Source organism: Macaca thibetana, chromosome 2, assembly GCF_024542745.1.
Source record: "Macaca thibetana thibetana isolate TM-01 chromosome 2, ASM2454274v1, whole genome shotgun sequence".
NCBI classification, from domain to species: Eukaryota; Metazoa; Chordata; class Mammalia; order Primates; family Cercopithecidae; genus Macaca; species Macaca thibetana.
In genome coordinates this window covers 145,708,449-145,728,962 of record NC_065579.1, presented here as the reverse complement: position 1 = coordinate 145,728,962, position 20,514 = coordinate 145,708,449, and the positions used below count along the sequence as shown (strand labels likewise).

The 20,514-nt window shown below is 50.7% G+C and overlaps 2 protein-coding genes and 1 non-coding gene across 3 annotated transcripts in view; all 3 read left to right on the top strand.

Annotated features, from left to right (window-relative positions):
• COPG1 (COPI coat complex subunit gamma 1) overlaps positions 1-20,514 on the top strand; it is a 583,372-nt gene that overhangs the window by 347,989 nt on the left and 214,869 nt on the right. The window lies entirely within an intron of this gene.
• GP9 (glycoprotein IX platelet) lies at positions 2,583-4,258 on the top strand. Its single transcript, XM_050781802.1, has 3 exons — positions 2,583-2,710; positions 3,349-3,474; positions 3,574-4,258. The coding sequence occupies exon 3, from the start codon at positions 3,587-3,589 to the stop codon at positions 4,118-4,120; it is 534 nt and encodes a 177-aa protein (XP_050637759.1). The 5' UTR covers positions 2,583-2,710; positions 3,349-3,474; positions 3,574-3,586; the 3' UTR covers positions 4,121-4,258.
• LOC126949559 (small nucleolar RNA U13) lies at positions 9,827-9,934 on the top strand. The gene has a single exon (XR_007723836.1). It is a non-coding gene; the product is annotated as a small nucleolar RNA U13 (small nucleolar RNA).

The following is a 20,514-nucleotide window of genomic DNA, read 5'->3' as shown; positions in this document are numbered from 1 at the left end:
GCTCTTTTCTTCCAGCCCTCCTGAGGTAGATCAGCAGGACCTGTTTTCTGAGCACCTGTCAGGACCCCTGGTCACCATCCTGCTGACGGCAGCAGGATCTGGTTGAAACAAGGTGTAGTGAAGAAGCTGGCAGAAACCAGAAACCAGCAGATGGGGACAAAAGCAACCACTAGTTGTCCTCACTGCTCTCTAACATAGACATCCCCTACCCACACCACGGTAGTTTACAAATGCCATGGCAACATGCCATGGCAACAACCTGAAAGTTACAGGGTTCTGGAAACTCACCACCCCTTTTCTAGAAAGTTCTAAATAACCTGCCCCTTAAATTACATGTAATGACTATAAAGCGGCTTTCTTCACCACTGGCTCTTTGACTTCTATCCTGGCCCAAGCCAAGAGCCCTCAGCGGCTAAGCCCTGTTGTGGGGGCTCACCTGCCCTGCATCACTTGTAGGTGGAAATCAAGGTGATGCAGGGCAGGTGAGCCCCCACAACAGGGCTCACCTGGCAGGGCTGCATTCCTCTCTGGAGGCTCTGGGAGAATCCACTCTCAGGCTCATCCAGGCTGTTCGCAGATCCAGTTCCTGCATTATCCTGTCCCTCTTGGACAGATGGGAGTGTATTTACCCATATGGGTAAGTACACATGGGAAAAAAAGACAGTCTTGCCTGATGTTGGGATGGGGGGGAAATTTTTATTTTCTTCTTCCTGTTCATCTGAATATTCTAATTTCCCACAATGAAAATCACTTATTTATTATTTATGTAGTTTTTTAAATTCACGAAACCCCTCTATGTTGATGTAGTTTTTCGTTTTAAGTTGTACATGCTGAAAATAAGGAATCTCAGAGGCTCAAGAGGAAGGAGGGCACGGGCCCCACCAGCCCTACTCAGGACACCTGGCCTGGCGGCTTCAGCGCCCCCACTCACTCCAGAACCCCTTACCCACCTGCATGGGGCTCACTGGTGAATGTGTGCAGGGCAGAGGAGGCGGAACATGCCAGGGCTCCATGGGGAGGGAGGGAAGGCCCTGACAGGCTGAGGCTCCTCTCCAGGGTCCAGGCTCCAGTCAGAGTCCCCACTGAGCACACACCAGGGGACCCCCAGGAGCAACCAGGCCGCCAAGCAGGTGTGACTTCAGTGGGGGAACAGCACCTTCTCCACCCTTCTCTGAGCCCAGGATCAGTGGGTGGGGGAAGCAGAGCTAGGGCCTGGCGGCCTCTCAGGGCCTCCCAGGAGGGTGAACACCCAACTCCTGCCCCAGGAGCAGAACTGGGGGCGGGGGAGAGAACAGGAGGCCTCCCGGGGAAGGACTCAGCCTGCTTGGCCATGCAGGAGGAGGGAGGCTGGCCTGAGAAGGGTGTGGGACCAAAATAAGAACAGACACCCCCCCGCTGTAGGGCCGAGGAATATTCCCGAGGGTCCAGCGTGTCAATGAAGTGCATTTAAAACTTCCGTCAGCCTTTTGTCCTTGGCTTTTCCTGCCAGGCTTCTGTAACTTCTGTGTTTTGACCTTATTTTATTTATTTATTAATACGGAGTCTCACTCTGTCGCCCAGGCTGGAGTGCAGTGGTATAGTCTCAGCTCACTGCAACCTCTGCCTCCCGGGTTCAAGCAATTCTCCATCCCAAACTACATTTATGTTTTTTTTTTTTTTTTTTTTTTTTTTTTTTTTTTTTTGAGACGGAGTCTCGCTCTGTCGCCCAGGCTGGAGTGCAGTGGCCGGATCTCAGCTCACTGCAACCTCCGCCTCCCGGGTTCCCGCCATTCTCCTGCCTCAGCCTCCCGAGTAGCTGGGACTACAGGCACCCGCCACCTCGCCCGGCTATTTTTTGTATTTTTTAGTAGAGACGGGGTTTCACCGTGTTAGCCAGGATGGTCTCGATCTCCTGACCTCGTGATCCGCCCGTCTCGGCCTCCCAAAGTGCTGGGATTACAGGCTTGAGCCACCGCGCCCGGCCACATTTATGTTTTATAGGAAGCTTTATGTCACTAGCATAAATGGAAAATGGTGTCCCTCCCCTAAGTAGAATGTGCTCTAGAAGGAAATGTACTGCAAATGTTCAAACCATAGGCCAAATTTCTAGCTAGAGACTCACGCTTGGTAGAAGCTCTGCTTCCCAGGCCTGCAGCTGTTTGTCAGAAAGAGGGATGGGGAAGCGCTAGGCAGGAGCTAAAAACCATGGCACCAAGAAGAGAGGGGAGAGTTAAAAATGAAGTCACTCTCCCCACCATGGTGTTCTCAGCCAGTGAGAGCTGCCCAGCCCATACCTCTGTGAGGCAGGCAGGACGGGGTCACTGCTCCCACTTTACAGATGAGGAAAACTGAGGTTCGGAGAAACATCTAGCATAGCCACGTTTCTCGGGGGTCTCCTAGTTCTCCACCTTCTGGGAGCAGGCGAGGGGCCACCTCAGTCCTCCACAGACCTGATCCCAAAGCCGGTCGCAGCACTGGCGGCACAGTGGGACACCCTTCATAAACCGGGGTTGAGATGTGGTTCTGTGCCCAAGGCGCGGGCCCCTGAGGGCCTCCAGCCTCTGGAAATAGGCCCCACGGCTGCACTGGGAGGATAAGCCAGGCTATTTTCATCACTTCCTTCCACCCGCTTCCGCAGGGGGCACCTCAGCTGCATCCCATAGAGTTGCCACCCAGACCTCAGCCAGGACCTTTCAGGCCACGCGGGAGTGCCCAACCGAAGGCTTCACAGGTAAGTGGCCCTCTGTATTACCCAACATGGCCTCCCACAGGGAGAGAGGAGGTCAACTCCTGTCCCCTTAACAAGACAGGGTTGGGTGGGACATTCTCTCTGAGACATCATCTCCTTGGCTGAGTCAAGATTAATGAGTTGATTTGACACTTATTCCCTGGAAACCTGCTGTGGGTGGGGGAAGCTCTGCTTGTGTAGGGGAAACGCCTGTGGGGAAGAACCAAACAGAGGGCCACGGTTCCTGAGACCTGAGTGTGAGTCTGGCCTCTGACACCACACCAGGTGGCCCTGGGCACGTTGCTTTCCCTCTGTGGGCCTCAGTTTCCCCAAGTCAGTGTTAGCCCAGATGAGTGACTTTCCAAATGGGGCCCCACTGGGTTCCCCTCCCTGCTCCAGTCAGTGTCCCCATCCCACTGTCTTCTGCATCTGGGAATCAGGTAACAGCTCACTTAGCTGGCGGGGGCGCAGCCTGGAGGCCCCTCCAAGGCTCTTTCCTAGTCTCTGGGGTCTGTGGTCCTGGGCTGGGACTCATTTAGCAGCCATCTGCTCCTCTCATCCCCAAGTAGGGGACTGGGGTCTCTGCTAGGGGCCAGGAAGTCCCTTCCCCTTCCCAAAAACAAATTTACCCCAATCCACAGCTGCCCGCACCACCCTGCCTTCAACGGTGTCCAGAGAGGGTCAGCCAGGCCTGGGTTGGGCACGCTGTACCTTCCCCAGTCACCAGCCTGTTTCCCGGAGGAGAAGGCTGAGACCCGATAAGGGAGGTGAGTGCGCCATGTCAGGCTCCACTGCATCCCCGGTGCTTGCCATCCCTGAGGATGGGTCAGCTGCCAGGCCCTCCCTCACAGCTCCTCTCTCTGCAGCCCAGCCTGTCCCATGCCTGCCTGGGAAGCCCTGTTCCTGCTCTGGGCCACAGCAGAGGCCACCAAGGACTGCCCTATCCCATGCACCTGCCGCGCCCTGGAAACCATGGGGCTGTGGGTAGACTGCAGGGGCCGCGGGCTCACGGCCCTGCCTACCCTGCCAGCCCGCACCCGCCACCTCCTGCTGGCCAACAACAGCCTTCAGTCCGTGCCCCCGGGAGCCTTCGACCACCTGCCCCAGCTGCAGACCCTCGATGTGACGCAGAACCCGTGGCACTGTGACTGCAGCCTCACCTATCTGCGCCTCTGGCTGGAGGACCGCACACCCGAGGCCCTGCTGCAGGTCCGCTGCGCCAGCCCCAGCCTCGCTGCCCATGGCCCGCTGGGCCAGCTGACAGGCTACCAGCTGGGCAGCTGCGGCTGGCAGCTGCAGGCGTCCTGGGTGCGCTCAGGGGTCTTGTGGGACGTGGCACTGGTCGCCGTGGCTGCGCTGGGCCTGGCTCTTCTGGCTGGCCTGCTGTGTGCCACCACTGAGGCCCTGGATTGAGCCAGGCCCCCAGAACCCCTGGTCCCAGGCCAGGGGGCCAATCCCTGAGGCAGGTCCCCAGACTCCACCAAGCCTGGTCAGCCCAAACCACTAGAAGCCCAAAATAAACTGGCAGCTTGGCTGTTTTATATAAGCTCAGAGATCTTTTTTCCCCTTTCGGCACTTGAGTCTGTCTCCTTCTGAAAACCTGGCTCCATTTTGTCATAACCAGACATCAATTGGGGCTTCCCTGTTCCTCAAGTTGTTAGTAAAATGGACTGCCCACCTCCCCCACCTTTCACCCTTAATTACACAGTCTCTGGACATCCCAAGCCAGGACCTGGGACTCTGGGTCTCATGGCCTCAGCCGTCTGCTTCTGGTGTGGGTCACCCTGGACAGCCCAGGCCAGCTTCACACTGGGGCCCAGCCCTCACCACATTCCCCAGAAATCTCGCTCTCCCAGCACAGTAGTGAGCAGAGCAGGGTGTCCCAAAGGCCCCTGGAGGGAGGAGAGGAGGGTTTCCGTCCCCATGACAGAAATGGCTTGGCGGGCCCTTTTCTGTCGCGGCCTCCGACCACTCCACCTTGGCCATGAGGCTGCTGGGGCTCACCTGGCCCCGTCCTCTCCTCTGTCTTCTCTCTCTTTTTTTTCCTGTCTACTCTTCTCCAGAAACAAGACAAATCCCTCTCTCATGGAAGACAAGCTCCTACAGGGCTAACATCTGCACCTCCAAACCCTGGGGCCCCCTCCTACCCCAAGCCCTGATCACCAAATCCTTCAAACAAGGCAGCTCTGCCCCTCTGAGGAATCCTGGTGCCACATGTTAAAATCATAAACTTTTCTCCACCACATGAGGTAACATTTATGGGCCTGTTACTGGCCAAGCCAAATCCAAATATAATTACACTGGGACTCCACCCCTCGAGGGGCTGCATGTATATGTAACCAGCAGACCAGCTTGGGTGGGCCTGTGGGTCGGAAGATTCCACCAGGTAGCCCAAGCAGGTTTAGAGTGCAGCTGGAGGGCACTGACTGACAGAGCTCAGGTCGGAGCAGGAACCCCAAACTAGGAGGTGGGGGCCAGTAAGGAGTGGTAGAGAATGTGGCAAACCAGGGAGCCTGTGTTCCATCCAGAGGGGCTCAGCCGACTGCCACCATGTAGAGATGGGGGCCCAGGTGCCAGGCGTCCCGTTCTTCCAGAGAGGTCAGAAAGCTAGATTGTTATGTGAACTCTCTGAAGTCTTTAAGTGTTGGCAACTAAATAAGAAATTTTAGGAAATACATAGGCAGGACAAATAGAACATCAGCCAACTGGATCAGGCTGAGCCTGCGATTTCCGCTGTGACACGGCTGCCTAAGAACAATCGTAAAAGCTGGCATCTGCTCCTTGGGCACCAGGTGTGTTCAAGGCTTGCGTGCAGCACCTCCCATGGGTCACTCTCGGGTTTCCCTGTGGGAGCCTGTAGGGAGGGAGCTGTTGTGTGACCTGCTGCTTGGAGGAGGGTGCAGGCCCAAGGTTACCTGCTTATTCTCTTTCACACGTGCTCCCTCGAAAGCTTCCAGGCCTGTGGGGGACCCTGGAACTAAGGCCCTTCAGTCCCCAACCCCCGACACGGGGTGCTACACAGATCCCCCTCCTTCGGTGCCTTCCTGAGGCCATGTGTACCCACCAGCGATTCCAGGCCCCTGTCCTGCTCGGTCCAGCAGGAAGCTGCAGGCTGCCTGGGCAACAAGTCCTCTGTGGGTGGGGAGGGTGGAGGCCTCTGAGGCCAGGCAGGGACTTCCCAAGGTGGATGGCTGGCCACACAAGCACCCTAGGAGACGGTGACTCCCTGGAAGGTCACTGTCTGCCTTCGCCAGTTTTTGCTGCTTCAACCAAATGCCAGTCTGGGTACTGTAAAAACAGTGAATATTTATTTCTCATGGTTCTGAAGCCTGGGAAGTCCAAGATCCAGGCACTGGCATTTGGTGTCTGCTGAGGGCCCTCTTCCTCTCATTGGCGAAGGGGCGAAAGGGATAGAAGAGGCAGCCAGCTCCCTCATACACATCTTTTCTTTTCTTTCTTTCTTTCTTTCTTTTCTTTTCTTTTCTTTTCTTTTCTTTCTCTCTCTCTCTCTCTCTCTCTCTCTCTCTCTTTCTCCTTCTTTCCTTCTTTCCTTCTTTCCTTCTTTCCTTCTTTCCTTCTTTCCTTCTTTCCTTCTTTCTTTTCTTTCTTTCTTTTTCTTTCTTTCTTTCTTTCTTTCTTTCTTTCTTTCTTTCTTTCTTTCTTTCTTTCTTTCTTTCTTTCTTTCTCTTTCTTTCTTTCTCTCTTTCTTTCTCTTCTCTTTCTTTCTCTTTTCTTTCTTGATATGGTCCTGCTCTGTCGCCCAGGCTGGAGCACAGTGGTGCCATCATGGCTCACTGCAGCCTCCCGCCTCAACCTCCCCAGTAGTGGGACTACAGGCATGCGCCACCACGCCCAACTAATTTTTGGTAGAGATGGGGTTTCACCTTGTTACCCAAACTAGTCTCAAACTCCTGGGCTCAAGCAATCCTCCTGCCTTGGCCTCCCAAAGCCACCACACCTGGCCAACCTCAAGCACTTTTATAAGGGCCCTAATTACCTTCCAAAGGCCCCACCTCCTAATGCAAGCACACTAGGGATAAAATTTCAGCATTCAACATCACCAGCCCCAGCCTCAGTGCCTCCCCCACCACAGGCATGGTTGGCCAAACATACCCCAGCACGGGTAACTTCACCAGCAATTCACACGATCTCCTCTCCCTCAGAGCCGTCCACATCACCTCCCCTGACACCAGCCTCACACTGACCTCCTGCAGTGGTGCGATCATGGCTCACCACAACCTCGGCCTCCTGGACTCTAGCGATCCTCCCACCTCTGCCTCCCGAGTAGCTGGGACCACAGGCATGCACCTCCACACCAGCTAATTTTTGTAGTTTTTGTAGGGAAGGGGTTTGGCCATGTTGCCCAGGCTGATCTCGAACTCCTGGACTCAAGGAACTGATTAGCCAGCTTCGGCCTCCCAAAGTGCTGGGACTACTAGGCGTGAGCAGCCACCGCACCCAGTCTGTGTAGGGTAATTTTACCAGCAGCTAGAACCACTGACCCACCCATCCGGCCGCTCTTCCTGATCACAGGCCTCTCTGCTGGCCACCTGCTCACTGGGAGGCCTCCTTCTCTGCTGTAACATGGAATCCACTCTCAACATGCAAGACAACATGCTACGGTGTCTGTTATGGAAGTGGAGCTCAAGCCTGCCGGCTAATAGTGCAGCACTGGGCACAAGTGGCAAGTCTATCTTTCTAGAAACTGTCCTCCCCAGCTTCTGAAACTGTCCTTCCCCTCTTCTGCATGCTCCTGGCCAGTGGGAGAGCAGAGAACAAAGAGGACTGCATGATGCCCATGGCCAGCCCTGAGGGGCACAGATCATGCTTGCACATTTGCTGTCCAGATCTCAGTCAGTGGCTGTGATGGTTAATATTGAGTGTCAACTTGATTGGATTGAAGAATATAAAGTATTGTTCCTGGGTGTGTCTGTGAGGGTGTTGCCAAAGGAGATTAACATTTGAGTCAGAGGACTGGGAGAGGCAGACCCATCCTCAGTCTAGGTAGGCACCATCTAATCTGCTGCCAGCTCGGCTAGAATAAAAGCAGACAGAAGAGTATGGAAGGACTCTACTTGCTGAGTCTTCTGGCTTTCATCTTTCTCCCCTGCTGGATGCTTCCTGCCCTCAAATGTCAGACTCCAAGTTCTTCAGCTTTTGGACTCTTGGACCTATGCCAGTGGCTGGCCAGGGGTCTTGGGCCTCTGGCCACAGACTGAAGGCTGCACTGTTGGCTTCCCTATTTTTGAGGTTTTGGGACTTGGACTGGCTAGAAATGGAGGTGAGCGGAAGGTGGAAGTTCTGTCCCAGCTCAGCTCAGCCCATGCTGGGAGGGTGACTGGTGGCATGGAAAGCCCGCTGGGACTCAGCAGCACCTGGGCCTCTAATTGCCAGCTTTCTAACCGGCTCTGGGGCTGCAGTTCTCATTTTCAATCCTTCTGGATAATAAGCAGTGAGGACCTCTACTCCAGGTTTTGAGAAATGTCTCAAAATCTTGGGAAAGTGTTACTTTCTTGGATGGATCTCTAAAACAGTGGATCAAATTCAGACAGGAAAGCTAGACTATATTACTTCCTTCATTAATTTTTTTTTTTTTTTTTTTTGAGATGGAGTCTCACTCTGTCCCCCAGGCTGGAGTGCAGTGGCATGATCTCTGCTCACTGCAACCTCTGCCTCCCAGGTTCACGCCATTCTCCAGCCTCAGCCTCCCGAGTAGCTGGGACTATAGGCACCCGCCACCATGCCTGGCTAATTTTTTTTTTTTTTTTTTTTTGAGACGGAGTCTTGCTCTGTCGCCCAGGCTGGAGTGCAGTGGCCGGATCTCAGCTCACTGCAAGCTCTGCCTCCCAGGTTCATGCCATTCTCCTGCCTCAGCCTCCCAAGTAGCTGGGACTACAGGCACCCGCCACCTCGCCCGGCTAGTTTTTTGTATTTTTTAGTAGAGACGGGGTTTCACCGTGATAGCCAGGATGGTCTTGATCTCCTGACCTCGTGATCCGCCCGTCTCGGCCTCCCAAAGTGCTGGGATTACAGGTGTGAGCCACCACGCCTGGCCACCTGGCTAATTTTTTGTATTTTTAGTAGAGACGGGGTTTCACCATGTTAGCCAGGATGGTCTCAATCGCCTGACCTCGTGATCCACCCGCCTCGGCCTCCCAAAGTGCTGGGATTACAGGCGTGAGGCTCCACACCCGGCCACTTCCTTCATTAATATTTAATTGCAAGGCTGGACACAGTGGCTCGCGCCTGTAATCCCAGCATTTTGGGAGGCAAAGGCAGGTGGATCACCTGAAGTCAGGAGTTTGAGACCAACCTGGCCAACCTGGCGAAACCTCTCTGTATTAAAAATACAAAAATTAGCCAGCGTGGTGGCGCACACCTGTAATCTCAGCTACTTGGGAGGCTGAGGCAGGAGAATCGCTTGAACCTGGGAGGTGGAGGTTGCAGTGAGCCAAGATCACGCCATTGCACTGTCACCCAGGCCGATCTTGGCTCACTGCAGTCTCCTCCTCCTGGGTTCAAGCGATTCTTCTGCCCCCTGAGTAGCTGGGATTACAGGCATGCGCCACCTTGCCCAGCTAATTTTTGGATGTTTTTAGTAGAGACAGAGTTTTGCCATATTGGCGAGGCTGGTCTTGAACTCCTGACCTCAAGTGATCCACCTGCCTGTCTCCCAAAGTGCTGGGATTACAGGCGTGAGCTACCACGCCCGGCCCATGCCATGTATGTTTTACCACAATACATAGCAATAATTTTTTTTTTAAGTAATAGAGCAATCTCTGTAAGCGCCCTTAGCCAAAGACAGTCACTATTAACACAACATTAGTCTAAGCATCCCAGCTTTTCTCTTTTCTACCTCTGGAAAAGATACATTCTTAGCAAGTAAACACACCACTGAAGGCATGGAGGAAACAGTGGGGCTCGCCATTACAGTATTTCCTTCTGGTGTCCTTCTCTGAACAGTTGTATGGGGTTGAGATCACAACCACACAAATTATCTAGCCCAACTTTTTCCCTTCTTTAAAGAATGGAAATAGCTTTATTGATTTTCCTGGCTATATATAACTAACTCATGATCATAACCAAAAATTTTTCTCTAAAACTACAAAGAAAATTAGGAGGCTTTTGTAGTTTATAAGTGTGATAATTGGCTTTTCTCGTTCTTGTGTGAGTGAGAAGTGCTTCTCTCAAACCTTGTTATGATGTCAGCACATTACCTACCAGACATGAAAAATGATAATAAAAGGCCTGAAATCCAGCACCCTCCAGAGAGATATTTCTTCCTAACTTTGACTGAATATCCTTCCAGGCTTTCTCCCCAAAATGTATACATATGTGGGTGGGTACGTGTGTGTATACACACCCACATATTTAAATATATATTTAAGATTGTTTTATTTATGAGAGTAATTGAGAATATATTTTCATGGTTCATCTGTTTTTACTTGGTCAATTTTTTTTTTTGGGACAGAGTCTCACTCTGTCTCCCAGGCTGAGAGGCAGTGGTGCGATCTCAGCTCACTGCAACCTCGACCTTCTGGGCTCAAGCTAACCTCCTGCCTCAGCCTCCTGAGAAGCTGGGACTACAGGAGCATGCTACCATACCCGGCTAATATATTTCTGTAGAGACAAGATTTTGCCGTGTTGGCTAGGCTGGTCTCGGACTCCTGAGCTCAAGTGATCCGCCCACCTTGGCTTCCCAAAGTGCTGTGATTACAAGCGTGAGCCACCGTGCCTGGCCTACTTAGTCATTTTTAATTTTATTGTATTCATTTTATTTTTATTAATTCACCTCTTATTGAGGAACATTTAGGTTTGGGTGGGAAATTGCAATGATAAACAGCTATTCAGTTTTTTTCACTTACTGGCATTTTCCAATCAATATTAGAATTCTAGTCACTACTTCAATCAACTCCTTCATGAAGATCATTTCTATGCCACTCCTTTTCTGGGATATCTAGGTTGTTTCCAAGTCCCCCCTACCCCCACAAATGGCATTATGTCTTAGTCTGTTTGTGTCTCTATAAAGGAATACCCGAGACAGGGTAATTGATAAAGAAAATAGCTTTATTTGGCTCATGGTTCTGCAGGCTGTTCAGGAAGCCTGGCACCAGCATCTGTTCCTAGTGAGACCTCAGGGTAGCTTTCACTCATGGTGGAGGTGAAGGGGGCCTGGTGGGTCACACAGTGAGAGAGGGAGCAGGAAAGAGGGGAGAGAGGTGTAAGGCTCTTTTTGAAAATCAGGTCTCTTGGGAACTAATGTAGTGAGAATTCACTCGTTATCTCATTGGTGTGAGGACTGCACCAAGCCATGAGGGGTGCACTCCCATGACCCACCTCCCACCAGGCATCACCTCCAACATTGGGGAATCACATTTTAACATGAGATTTGGAGGGGTCAAATAGCAAAACAGGCCAGGTGCAGTGGCTCATGCCTGTAATCCCAACACTTCGGGAGGCCGAGGTGGGTGGATGACCTGAGGTCAGGAGTTTGAGACCAGCCTAGCCTGGCCAACATGGCGAAACCCTATCTCTCCTAAAAATACAAAAATTAGGCCGGGCGCGGTGGCTCAAGCCTGTAATCCTAGCACTTTGGGAGGCCAAGGTGGGTGGATCACTTGAGGCCAGGAGACGGAAACCAGCCTGGCCAACATGGCATAACCCTGTCTCTACTAAAAATACAAGGCCGGGCGCGGTGGCTCAAGCCTGTAATCCCAGCACTTTGGGAGGCCGAGACGGGTGGATCACGAGGTCAGGAGATCGAGACCATCCTGGTGAACACAGTGAAACCCCGTCTCTACTAAAACTATAAAAAACTAGCCGGGCGAGGTGGCGGGCGCCTGTAGTCCCAGCTACTCGGGAGGCTGAGGCAGGAGAATGGCGTGAACCCGGGAGGCGGAGCTTGCAATGAGCTGAGATCAGGCCATTGCACTCCAGCCTGGGCGACAGAGCGAGACTCCATCTCAAAAAATAAAAAATAAAAAATAAAAAATAAAATAAAATAAAATAAAAAAAATACAAAAACCAGCTGGGCGTGGTGGCACACACCTGTAATCCCAGCTACTCGAGAGGCTGAGGCACAAGGCAGAGGGAGGTTGCAGTGAGTCAAGATTGCACCATTGCCGGGCGCGGTGGCTCACGCCTGTAATCCCAGCGCTTTGGGAGGCCGAGGCGGGCGGATCACAAGGTCAGGAGATCGAGACCACGGTGAAACCCCGTCTCTACTAAAAAATAAAAAAAAAAAAATTAGCCGGGCGCGGTTGTGGGCGCCTGTAGTCCCAGCTACTCGGGAGGCTGAGGCAGGAGAATGGCGTGAACCCGGGAGGCGGAGCTTGCAGTGAGCCGAGATCGCGCCACTGCACTCCAGCCTGGGCGACAGAGCGAGACTCCGTCTCAAAAAAAAAAAAAAAAAAAAAAAAAAGATTGCACCATTGCACTCCAACCTGAATGACAGAGTGATACCCTGTCTCAAAAAAAAAAGTAAGTTCATTTGGAGGGTCAAAGTTCAGATGCATTTTGTTTTGTTTGTTTGTTTGTTTGTTTGTTTTTCTGAGACAGAGTTTTGCTCTATTGCCCAGGCTGGAGTACAGTGGAGCAATCTCGGTTCACTGCAACCTCTGCCTCCCAAGTTCAAGTGATTCTCTTGCCTCAGCCTCCTCAGTAGCTGGGACTACAGGTGTGCACTACTACACCCAGATAATTTTTGTATTTTTAGTAGAGATGGGGTTTCACCATGTTGGCCAGGCTGGTCTCGAACTCCTGGGCTCAAGTGATCCACCCATGTCGGCCTCCCAAAGTGCTGGGATTACAGGCATGACCCACCATGCTTGGCCCCGGATACATTTTCTTTTCTTTTTTTTTTTTTGAGATGGAGTCAGTCTTGCTCTGTTGTCCAGGCTGAATTGCAGTGGCATGATCTCGGCTCACTGCAACCTCCGCCTCCCAGGTTCAAGCAATTCTCCTGCCTTAGCCTCCTGAGTAGCTGGGTTTACAGGCACCTGCCACCATGCTCGGCTGATTTTTGTATTTTTGGTAGAGACAGGGTTTCACTATGTTGGCCAGGCTGGTCTCAAACTCCTGATGTCGAGTGATCCAGCTGCTTTGGTCTCCCAAAGTGGTGGATTACAGGTGTGAGCCACCTCATCTGGCCCCCAGATGCATTTTCAATAGCAAGAATTTTCCCTCTTCCCTCTCATTCCTCTCCTCACCCCACTTAAAATAAAGTTGGCTCTAAAATGCTGGATGAATAAAGGAAAAAAGTCAGCAGGGCAGAAATCATCATTACAAATACTCTGGAGTGCAAAGGATTGACCCCATGTCTGAATGTCCCCTGGAAAGTAAACATTGGCATCCGTGTATTAGTCAGGGTTCTCTGAGAAATGACCAATAGGAAGTGTGTACAGAAAGAGAGTTTAAGGAATTGGTTCACATGATGATGAATGTTGGCAAGTCAAAACCTGCATGCTGGACCAGCAGTCTGGAGACCTGGGGACACAGAATCACAGGTCAAGTCCAAAGCGTGTTGCTGCAGATCCCCTCTTGTTCAGGGGAGGTCAGTCTTTTTGTTCTTTTCAGGCCTTCAACTGACTGGATAAGGCCCACCCAATTACAGAGGGCAATGTGCTTTTCTCAAAGTCCAATGTTCAAATGCTAATCTCATCCAAAACACCCTCACAGAAACACCCAGAATGATATTTGACCACATATCTCAATACCAGGGCCCAGCAAAGTTGGCACATAAAATAACCATCACAGTCTGTAATGTTTGTTTGCTGAATCATATACTTGGCAAGGCCGGGCACAGTGGCTCACTCATGTAATTCCAGCTCTTTGGAAGGCTTGAGGTCGGGAGTTCGAGACCAGCCTGGCCAAGAGGGTGAAACTCTATCTCTACTAAAAATACAAAAATTAGCTGGGTGTGGTGGCACATGCCTGTGGTCCCAGCTACTTGGGAGGCTGAGATAGGAGAATCACTTGAACCCAGGAGGCAGAGTTTGCAGTAAGCCAAGATCACGCCACTGCACTCCAGCTTTGGTGAAAGAGCAGGACTCTGTCTCAAAAAAAAAAAATTATTAATAATAATAATATACTTGGCAGTACTAATTACAGTGGAAACACCTATTTGGTAAGCACCAGCCATTTGTTTCACATATGTCATTATTATATATGCATTACATATAATTTCTTTCTTTTTCTTTTTTTTTTTTTTTTTTTTGAGACAAGTTCCTACTCTGTTGCCCAGGCAGGAGTGCAGTGCCACAATCACGGTTCACTGCAGCCTCTACCTCTGCTACTCAAGCAATCCTCCCACCTCAGCCTCCTGAGTAGCTGGAACCACAGGCACGTGCCACCATGCCCAGCTAATGTTTTTTTTTGGTAGAGATGGGATCTTGCAGTGTTGCCCAGGCTGGTCTTGAACTCCTGGGCTCAAGCAACCCTCCTTCCTCAGTCTCCCAAAGTGCTGGGATTACAGGCATGAGCCACCGCACTCAGCAATATATATCATTTCTAATCTTCAGAAAACCCTGCAAGATAAGAAGAATTATCCTCATTTTTTCAAATGAGAAAACTTATGCTTAGAGGAAGAAAGGCTCCCAAGGCAACACAGCTGCATTTGAGGGAGATGGAACTGAATGCCTTCTTTAGTTAACCCAAAGCACCAGGCCTTTTCTGGCCACCCTTGCAAGCTGGGCAGGGATCACTCAATGTGGCAAGGATTGCTCACTTGGTCTCTGAATTGTCCTCCCCTTCTTCCATGGGAATAGAATTTTAGCCAGGCACAGGGCCGTGCAGAATACAGACATTTCCCAGATGCCCTGAGTGAGCTGCGCCTATGTGACCAAGTCCTAGGCAAGGGGATGCAGGCAGGTGCTTCGGGCCGTGCCCTTAAGGAAAGGGGTGACTGGTCCTCCCTTTCCCCTTCCTGTGGAGTGGGTGTGAGGAAAAGAAAGAGAGATCAGACTGTTACTGTGTCTATATAGAAAGAAGTAGACATAAGAGATTCCATTTTGTTCTGTATTTGAGATGCTGTTAATCTGTGACCCTACCCCAACCTTGTCCTTGCAAGAGACATGTGCTGTGGTGACTCAAGGTTTAAAGGATTTTGGGCTGTGCAGGGTGTGCTTTGTTAAACAAGTGCCTGAAGGCAGTATGCTTGTGAAAAGTCATCACCATTCTCTTAATCTCAAGTACCCAGGGACATGTACACTGCCAAAGGTCGCAGGGACCTCTGCCTAGGAAAGCTAGGTATTGTCCAAGGTTTCTCCCCATGTGATAGTCTGAACTATGGCCTCGTGGGAAGGGAAAGACCTGATCGTCCCCCAGCCTGACACCCGTGAAGGGTCTGTGCTGAGGAGGACTAGTATAAGAGGAAAGAAGTCCTCTTGGCAGTTGAGATAGAGAAAAGCATCTGTCTCCTGCCCGTCCCTGGGCAATGGAACATCTCGGTGTAAAACCCGATTGTATGTTCTGTTTACTGAGAAAGGAGAAAACCGCCTTAGGGCGAAAGGTGGGATTTGCTAGCACAATGCTGCTCTTTTTTTTTTTTTTTTTTTTTTTGAGACGGAGTCTCGCTCTGTCGCCCAGGCTGGAGTGCAGTGGCCGGATCTCAGCTCACTGCAAGCTCTGCCTCCCGGGTTCACGCCATTCTCCTGCCTCAGCCTCCCGAGTAGCTGGGACTACAGGCGCCCGCCACCTCGCCCGGCTAGTTTTTTTATAGTTTTAGTAGAGACGGGGTTTCACTGTGTTCACCAGGATGGTCTCGATCTCCTGACCTCGTGATCCACCCGTCTCGGCCTCCCAAAGTGCTGGGATTACAGGCTTGAGCCACCGCGCCCGGCCCCACAATGCTGCTCTTTATGCACTAAAAAGGTTTATGGAGATGTTTGCATATGCATATCAAGACACAGCACTTTTCCTTAAACTTATGTCACAGAGATCTTTATTCACATGTCTTACTGCTGACCTTCTCCCTACGATGATCCTATTATCCTGTCACTTCCCTTTTTCTAAGATGGTAAAGATAATGATCAATAAATACTGAAGGAACTCAGAGACCGGTGCCAGCATGGGTCCTCTGTATGCTGAGCGCCGGTCCCCTGGGCCCACTTTTTCTTTCTCTGTACTTTGTCTCTGTGTCTCATTTCTTTTCTCAAGTCTCTTGTTTCACCCAATGAGAAACGCCCACAGGTGTGGAGGGGCAGGCCACCCCTTCAGTGGGAAGCAGAGACTGGAGCCAGGTGGCACCTCAGGGTGGCAGTGCAACCGCACAGATATCCTGTTCTGTTTTTGTTCAGACTTTTACAGGGATATAGATACAATTTTATGCTGCTATTTGGGGTCTTTGTATTCCTATTAATTAGAAAACAACTTTGAGGCCCGGTGCAGTGACTCATGCCTGTAATCCCAGCACTTTGAGAGGCCAAGGCTGGTGGATCCCTTGAGGTCAGGAATTCAAGACCAGCCTGGACAACAAGACAAAACCTCATCTCTACAAAAAAAAAAAATGCAAAAATTAGCCGGGCATGGTGGCGCACACCTGTAGTTCCACCTACTTAGGAGGCCGAGGCAGGAGGATCGCTTGAACCCGGAAGGCGAAGGTTGCTGAGAGCCAAGATTGCACCACTGCACTCCAGCCTGGGCAACAGAGTGAGATCCTGTCTCAAACAAAGAGAAGAAAGAGAAAAGAGAGAGGGAAGGGGAGGGGAGGGGAGGGGAGGGGAGTGGAGGGGAGGGGAGGCAACTTTGAGGCTTTCGGTTTACAAAGATTCCATAATAAAAGGGAAAAAACAGGCTCTGCGGTTCACCCAGCCTGCTGGGTTTGCAGCTACCTGTCAGTTAATAAGACCAAGGCCAGAGCCTGGAATACACACTCTTTACCTGATGTCCTCCATTGCAGAAAAGCTCCATGGACCTCCATCATAACTTGAAGAATCATTCCTTCCATTGAGTTTAGAAAGTTGAATTGGCCAGGCACGGTGGCTTACACCTGTAATCCCAGCACTTTGGGAGGCCGAGGCGGCAGGATCACAAGGTCAGGAGATCCAGACCAGCCTAGTCAACATGGTGAAACCCCATCTCTACTAAAAACACAAAAATTAGCTGGGTGTGGTGGCACATGCCTCTAATCCCAGCTACTCAGGAGACTGAGGCAGGAGAATCGCTTGAACCCAGGAGGTAGAGGTTGCAGGGAGCCAACATCGTGCCACGGCACTCCGGCCTGGGCAACAGAGACAGATTCTGTCTCAAAAAAAAAAAAAAAAAAAAGAAAGTCGAATTATCTCACAGAAAGGCTTTTAAAAAATCAAGTATTGGCCGGGCGCGGTGGCTCAAGCCTGTAATCCCAGCACTTTGGGAGGCTGAGACGGGCGGATCACGAGGTCAGGAGATCGAGACCATCCTGGCTAACACAGTGAAACCCCGTCTCTACTAAAAAATACAAAAAACTAGCCAGGCGAAGTGGCGGGTGCCTGTAGTCCCAGCTACTTGGGAGGCTGAGGCAGGAGAATGGCGTGAACCCGAGAGGAGGAGCTTGCAGTGAGCTGAGATCCGGCCACTGCACTCCAGCCTGGGCGACAGAGCAAGACTCCGTCTCAAAAAAAAAAAAAAAAAAATCAAGTATTTATGTATTTATGTTGTATCCTTCAGCAAACTTGTGGGTAATTTTATTTTGTGACTGAAGTCACCCAGTCAGCTGCCTTTAAAAAGTCTAGAGTACAGACTCGGGGAGGGGCATGTGGAGCTGTTAAGTGGGTACAGTTTCAGTTCTCAGGTGAGAAAGCTCTGGAGCCTGGCTGCCTAACAATGGGAACAGACTTAGCACTACTGAACTGTGCTCTTAAAAAATGACAAAGATGATGAGTTTTATGTTTGTATATTTTACCGTAAGTTTTCTAAAGTTGAGTAACGATTCTGCAACGTTTTTAGCACTAAGCCCTTTTTTCAAGCTTCTAGGCAGTACCTTATATATAAGATAAATGAGTCTAACAGAATCCTCCCGGCTTCTCTGCCCCTGCCCCGTGGGCTTTTGACAAGCCTGAGGACTTCTTAAAAGCCTGTTTGTACCACACAGATCCAGAACTTTCGTGGGGTACTAAAATTTGGTTTATTGGCCAGGTGCGGTGGCTCACACCTGTAACCCTAGCACTTTGGAAGGCTGAGGCGGGAGGATCTCTTGAGGCCAGGAGTTTGAGAGCAGCCTGGGGGACATAGTGAGACTCTCTATCTCTAAAAGAAGTTTTTTAAATTTGGTTTGTTAAAAAACAATGATAGCAAAATGTTGTTGAGAACAGAAAGAAGGTTTGAATAAACAAAAAATGTACCCGTTCATGACAGCAAGATTCAAGTCTCCCAGATGAACCTCTAAATTCAGTTCATCCTATGAATATCTTTGCAAATTTCTTTCTGAGGAACTTAACAAAGGAAGAGACGAGGCTGACACCACCTGAAACTCCTCATGAGCAATTTCAGCAGAAGGCTGGGTACAGCCAGAAGAGCACCTTCCAGAGTGTCAAAATCAAGGATTAAAATATAGAGACAAATCTCTACATTTAACATTTTATGTGGGAAGCAATTTTGGTCTTACACACAGACCAAGTAAGTGGTCTTCAATATGTCTGAAGAACAAAGAGGAGGTTAGAGGTGTTATAAAAAGGAGAAATGGTACATACTGTTTTTCGGAAAGTTCACTGGCACCAGTAAAATTTGGGGACACTGGCCAGCTCTAACTGGTGAGTGACAGAGCGTGAAACTCATCTTAGAGTTGCAGCGGGTGGTGTCAGTACCTATCAGATAAGACTGGCTTTGGCTGAGTGTGGTGGCTCATGCCTGTAATCCCAGCACTTTGGGAGGCCAAGGCAGGTGGATCACCTGAGGTCAGGAGTTCGAGACCAGCCTGACTAACATAGTGAAACCCCATCTCTATTAAATAGAAAAACTTAGCCAGGCGTGGTGGCGCATGCCTGTAATCTCCCAGCTACTTGGGTGGCTGAGACAGGAGAATTGCTTGAACCCAGGAGACGGAGGTTGCAGTGACCTGAGATCGCGTCACTGCATTCCAGCCTGGGCAACAAGAGCAAAAACTCCAACTCAAAAAAACAAATCAAAACAAAACAAAAAACTGGTTTCAGGTTGGAGCAGGCAACCTCAGCAGCCAGGCTATAGAGAATGACATTCCTGGAGCAGTGTTATGTGCCACCATCCTGCCCCCCACTTCTGGACTCTGTTTTATTTGGGTGTGACAAGAGTTACCCAGTTCGTATGATCAACTGTCACAAGAGACAACCATCACAGACAACCTGCGCTGTGGGGATGCCTCTGGAGTCTGCCCCAGGCTTCCAGCTACACTTGGCATATTGACCACACAGGGGAGAGGGAGTCTCCTCTCCCTACCTACACCCCACCAGAATTCCTTGGCAGTTATTTTTATTTTTAAAATTTAATTCAATTAAATTTGTATTATTTATTTATTCATTTTTGAGACAGAGTCTCATTCTGTCACCCAGGCTGGAGTGCAGCGGTACAATCTGGGTTCACTGCAACCTCTGATTCCTGGGTTCAAGCGATTCTCCTGTCTTAGCCCCCCAAGTAGCTGGGATTACAGATGTGCACCACCATGCCTGACTAATTTCTGTATTTCTAGTAGAATCAGGGTTTCGCTGTGTTGGCCAGGCTGGTCTTGAACTCCTGACTTCACGTGACCTGCCCACCTTGGCCTCCCAAAGTGCTGGGATTACAGGCATAAGCCACCACACCCGACCTATTTTTAAAAAGGGATAAATCCGGCCGGGCACGGTGGCTCAAGCCTGTAATCCCAGCACTTTGGGAGGCCGAGACGGGCGGATCACGAGGTCAGGAGATTGAGACCATCCTGGCTAACGTGGTGAAACCCCGTCTCTACTAAAAAAATACAAAAAAACTAGCCAGGCGAGGTGGCGGGCGCCTGTAGTCCCAGCTACTCGGGAGGCTGAGGCAGGAGAATGGCGTGAACCCGGGAGGCGGAGCTTGCAGTGAGCCGAGATCCCGCCACTGCACTCCAGCCTGGGCAAAGAGCGAGACTCCGTCTCAAAAAAAAAAAAAAAAAAAGGGACAAATCCACAAGGACAAAGGGAATGAGGGGAGGTGACTGTGGGGAAGAGATGCCAACATGCTTCTGTGAGGTAGAGAGTGGAAGGAGGCAGTGGCCGCTTCCACAGATCATAGTGGGGCTAGCAGAGGAAACCTGAGGAGAAGCAGCCACTGTGCCCCCAGGATCCCCAGGGGTCAGCACTCAGACACTGCAGATTGCCATAGATCACGAGAGAGGCCTGAAAATCAGGGCTGCCTGGAAGTCTAGTTCTCAGCATTTGTAACCCTCAGGCCCCTCCCTGACTTCTGCATCTGTATCTAGATGATTTGGCATCTATATGTGAATTTATGTCTTTTCTGCCCAAAGAGTTTACAGTGTCAAGTTGGTCAAGGATCAAGAAGAGATTAAGGACCATATTAGGTCTCAGACAAGGTAACATGAAGAAAATAAAACACAACCACCACCACCACCACAACAACAAAACACCATTAGGGATGACAAGCTTGCATGTTTCCAGGCAGAGTAGCATTTGGATGATGAAAGTGCCCTGGGGAGAGTGTCTGGGTGTCAGGGTGATGCAGGGGTCCTGCTGACTCCATTCATGGTGCTGTCTCTGGCTGTGGGATGGAGTCTGAGCCTTGCTGAGGAGCGAGCCATGAGCGTTTTTGTTTTTTTTTTTTTGAGACGGAATCTCGCTCTGTTGCCCAGGCTGGAGTGCAGTGGCGTGATCTCGGCTCACCGC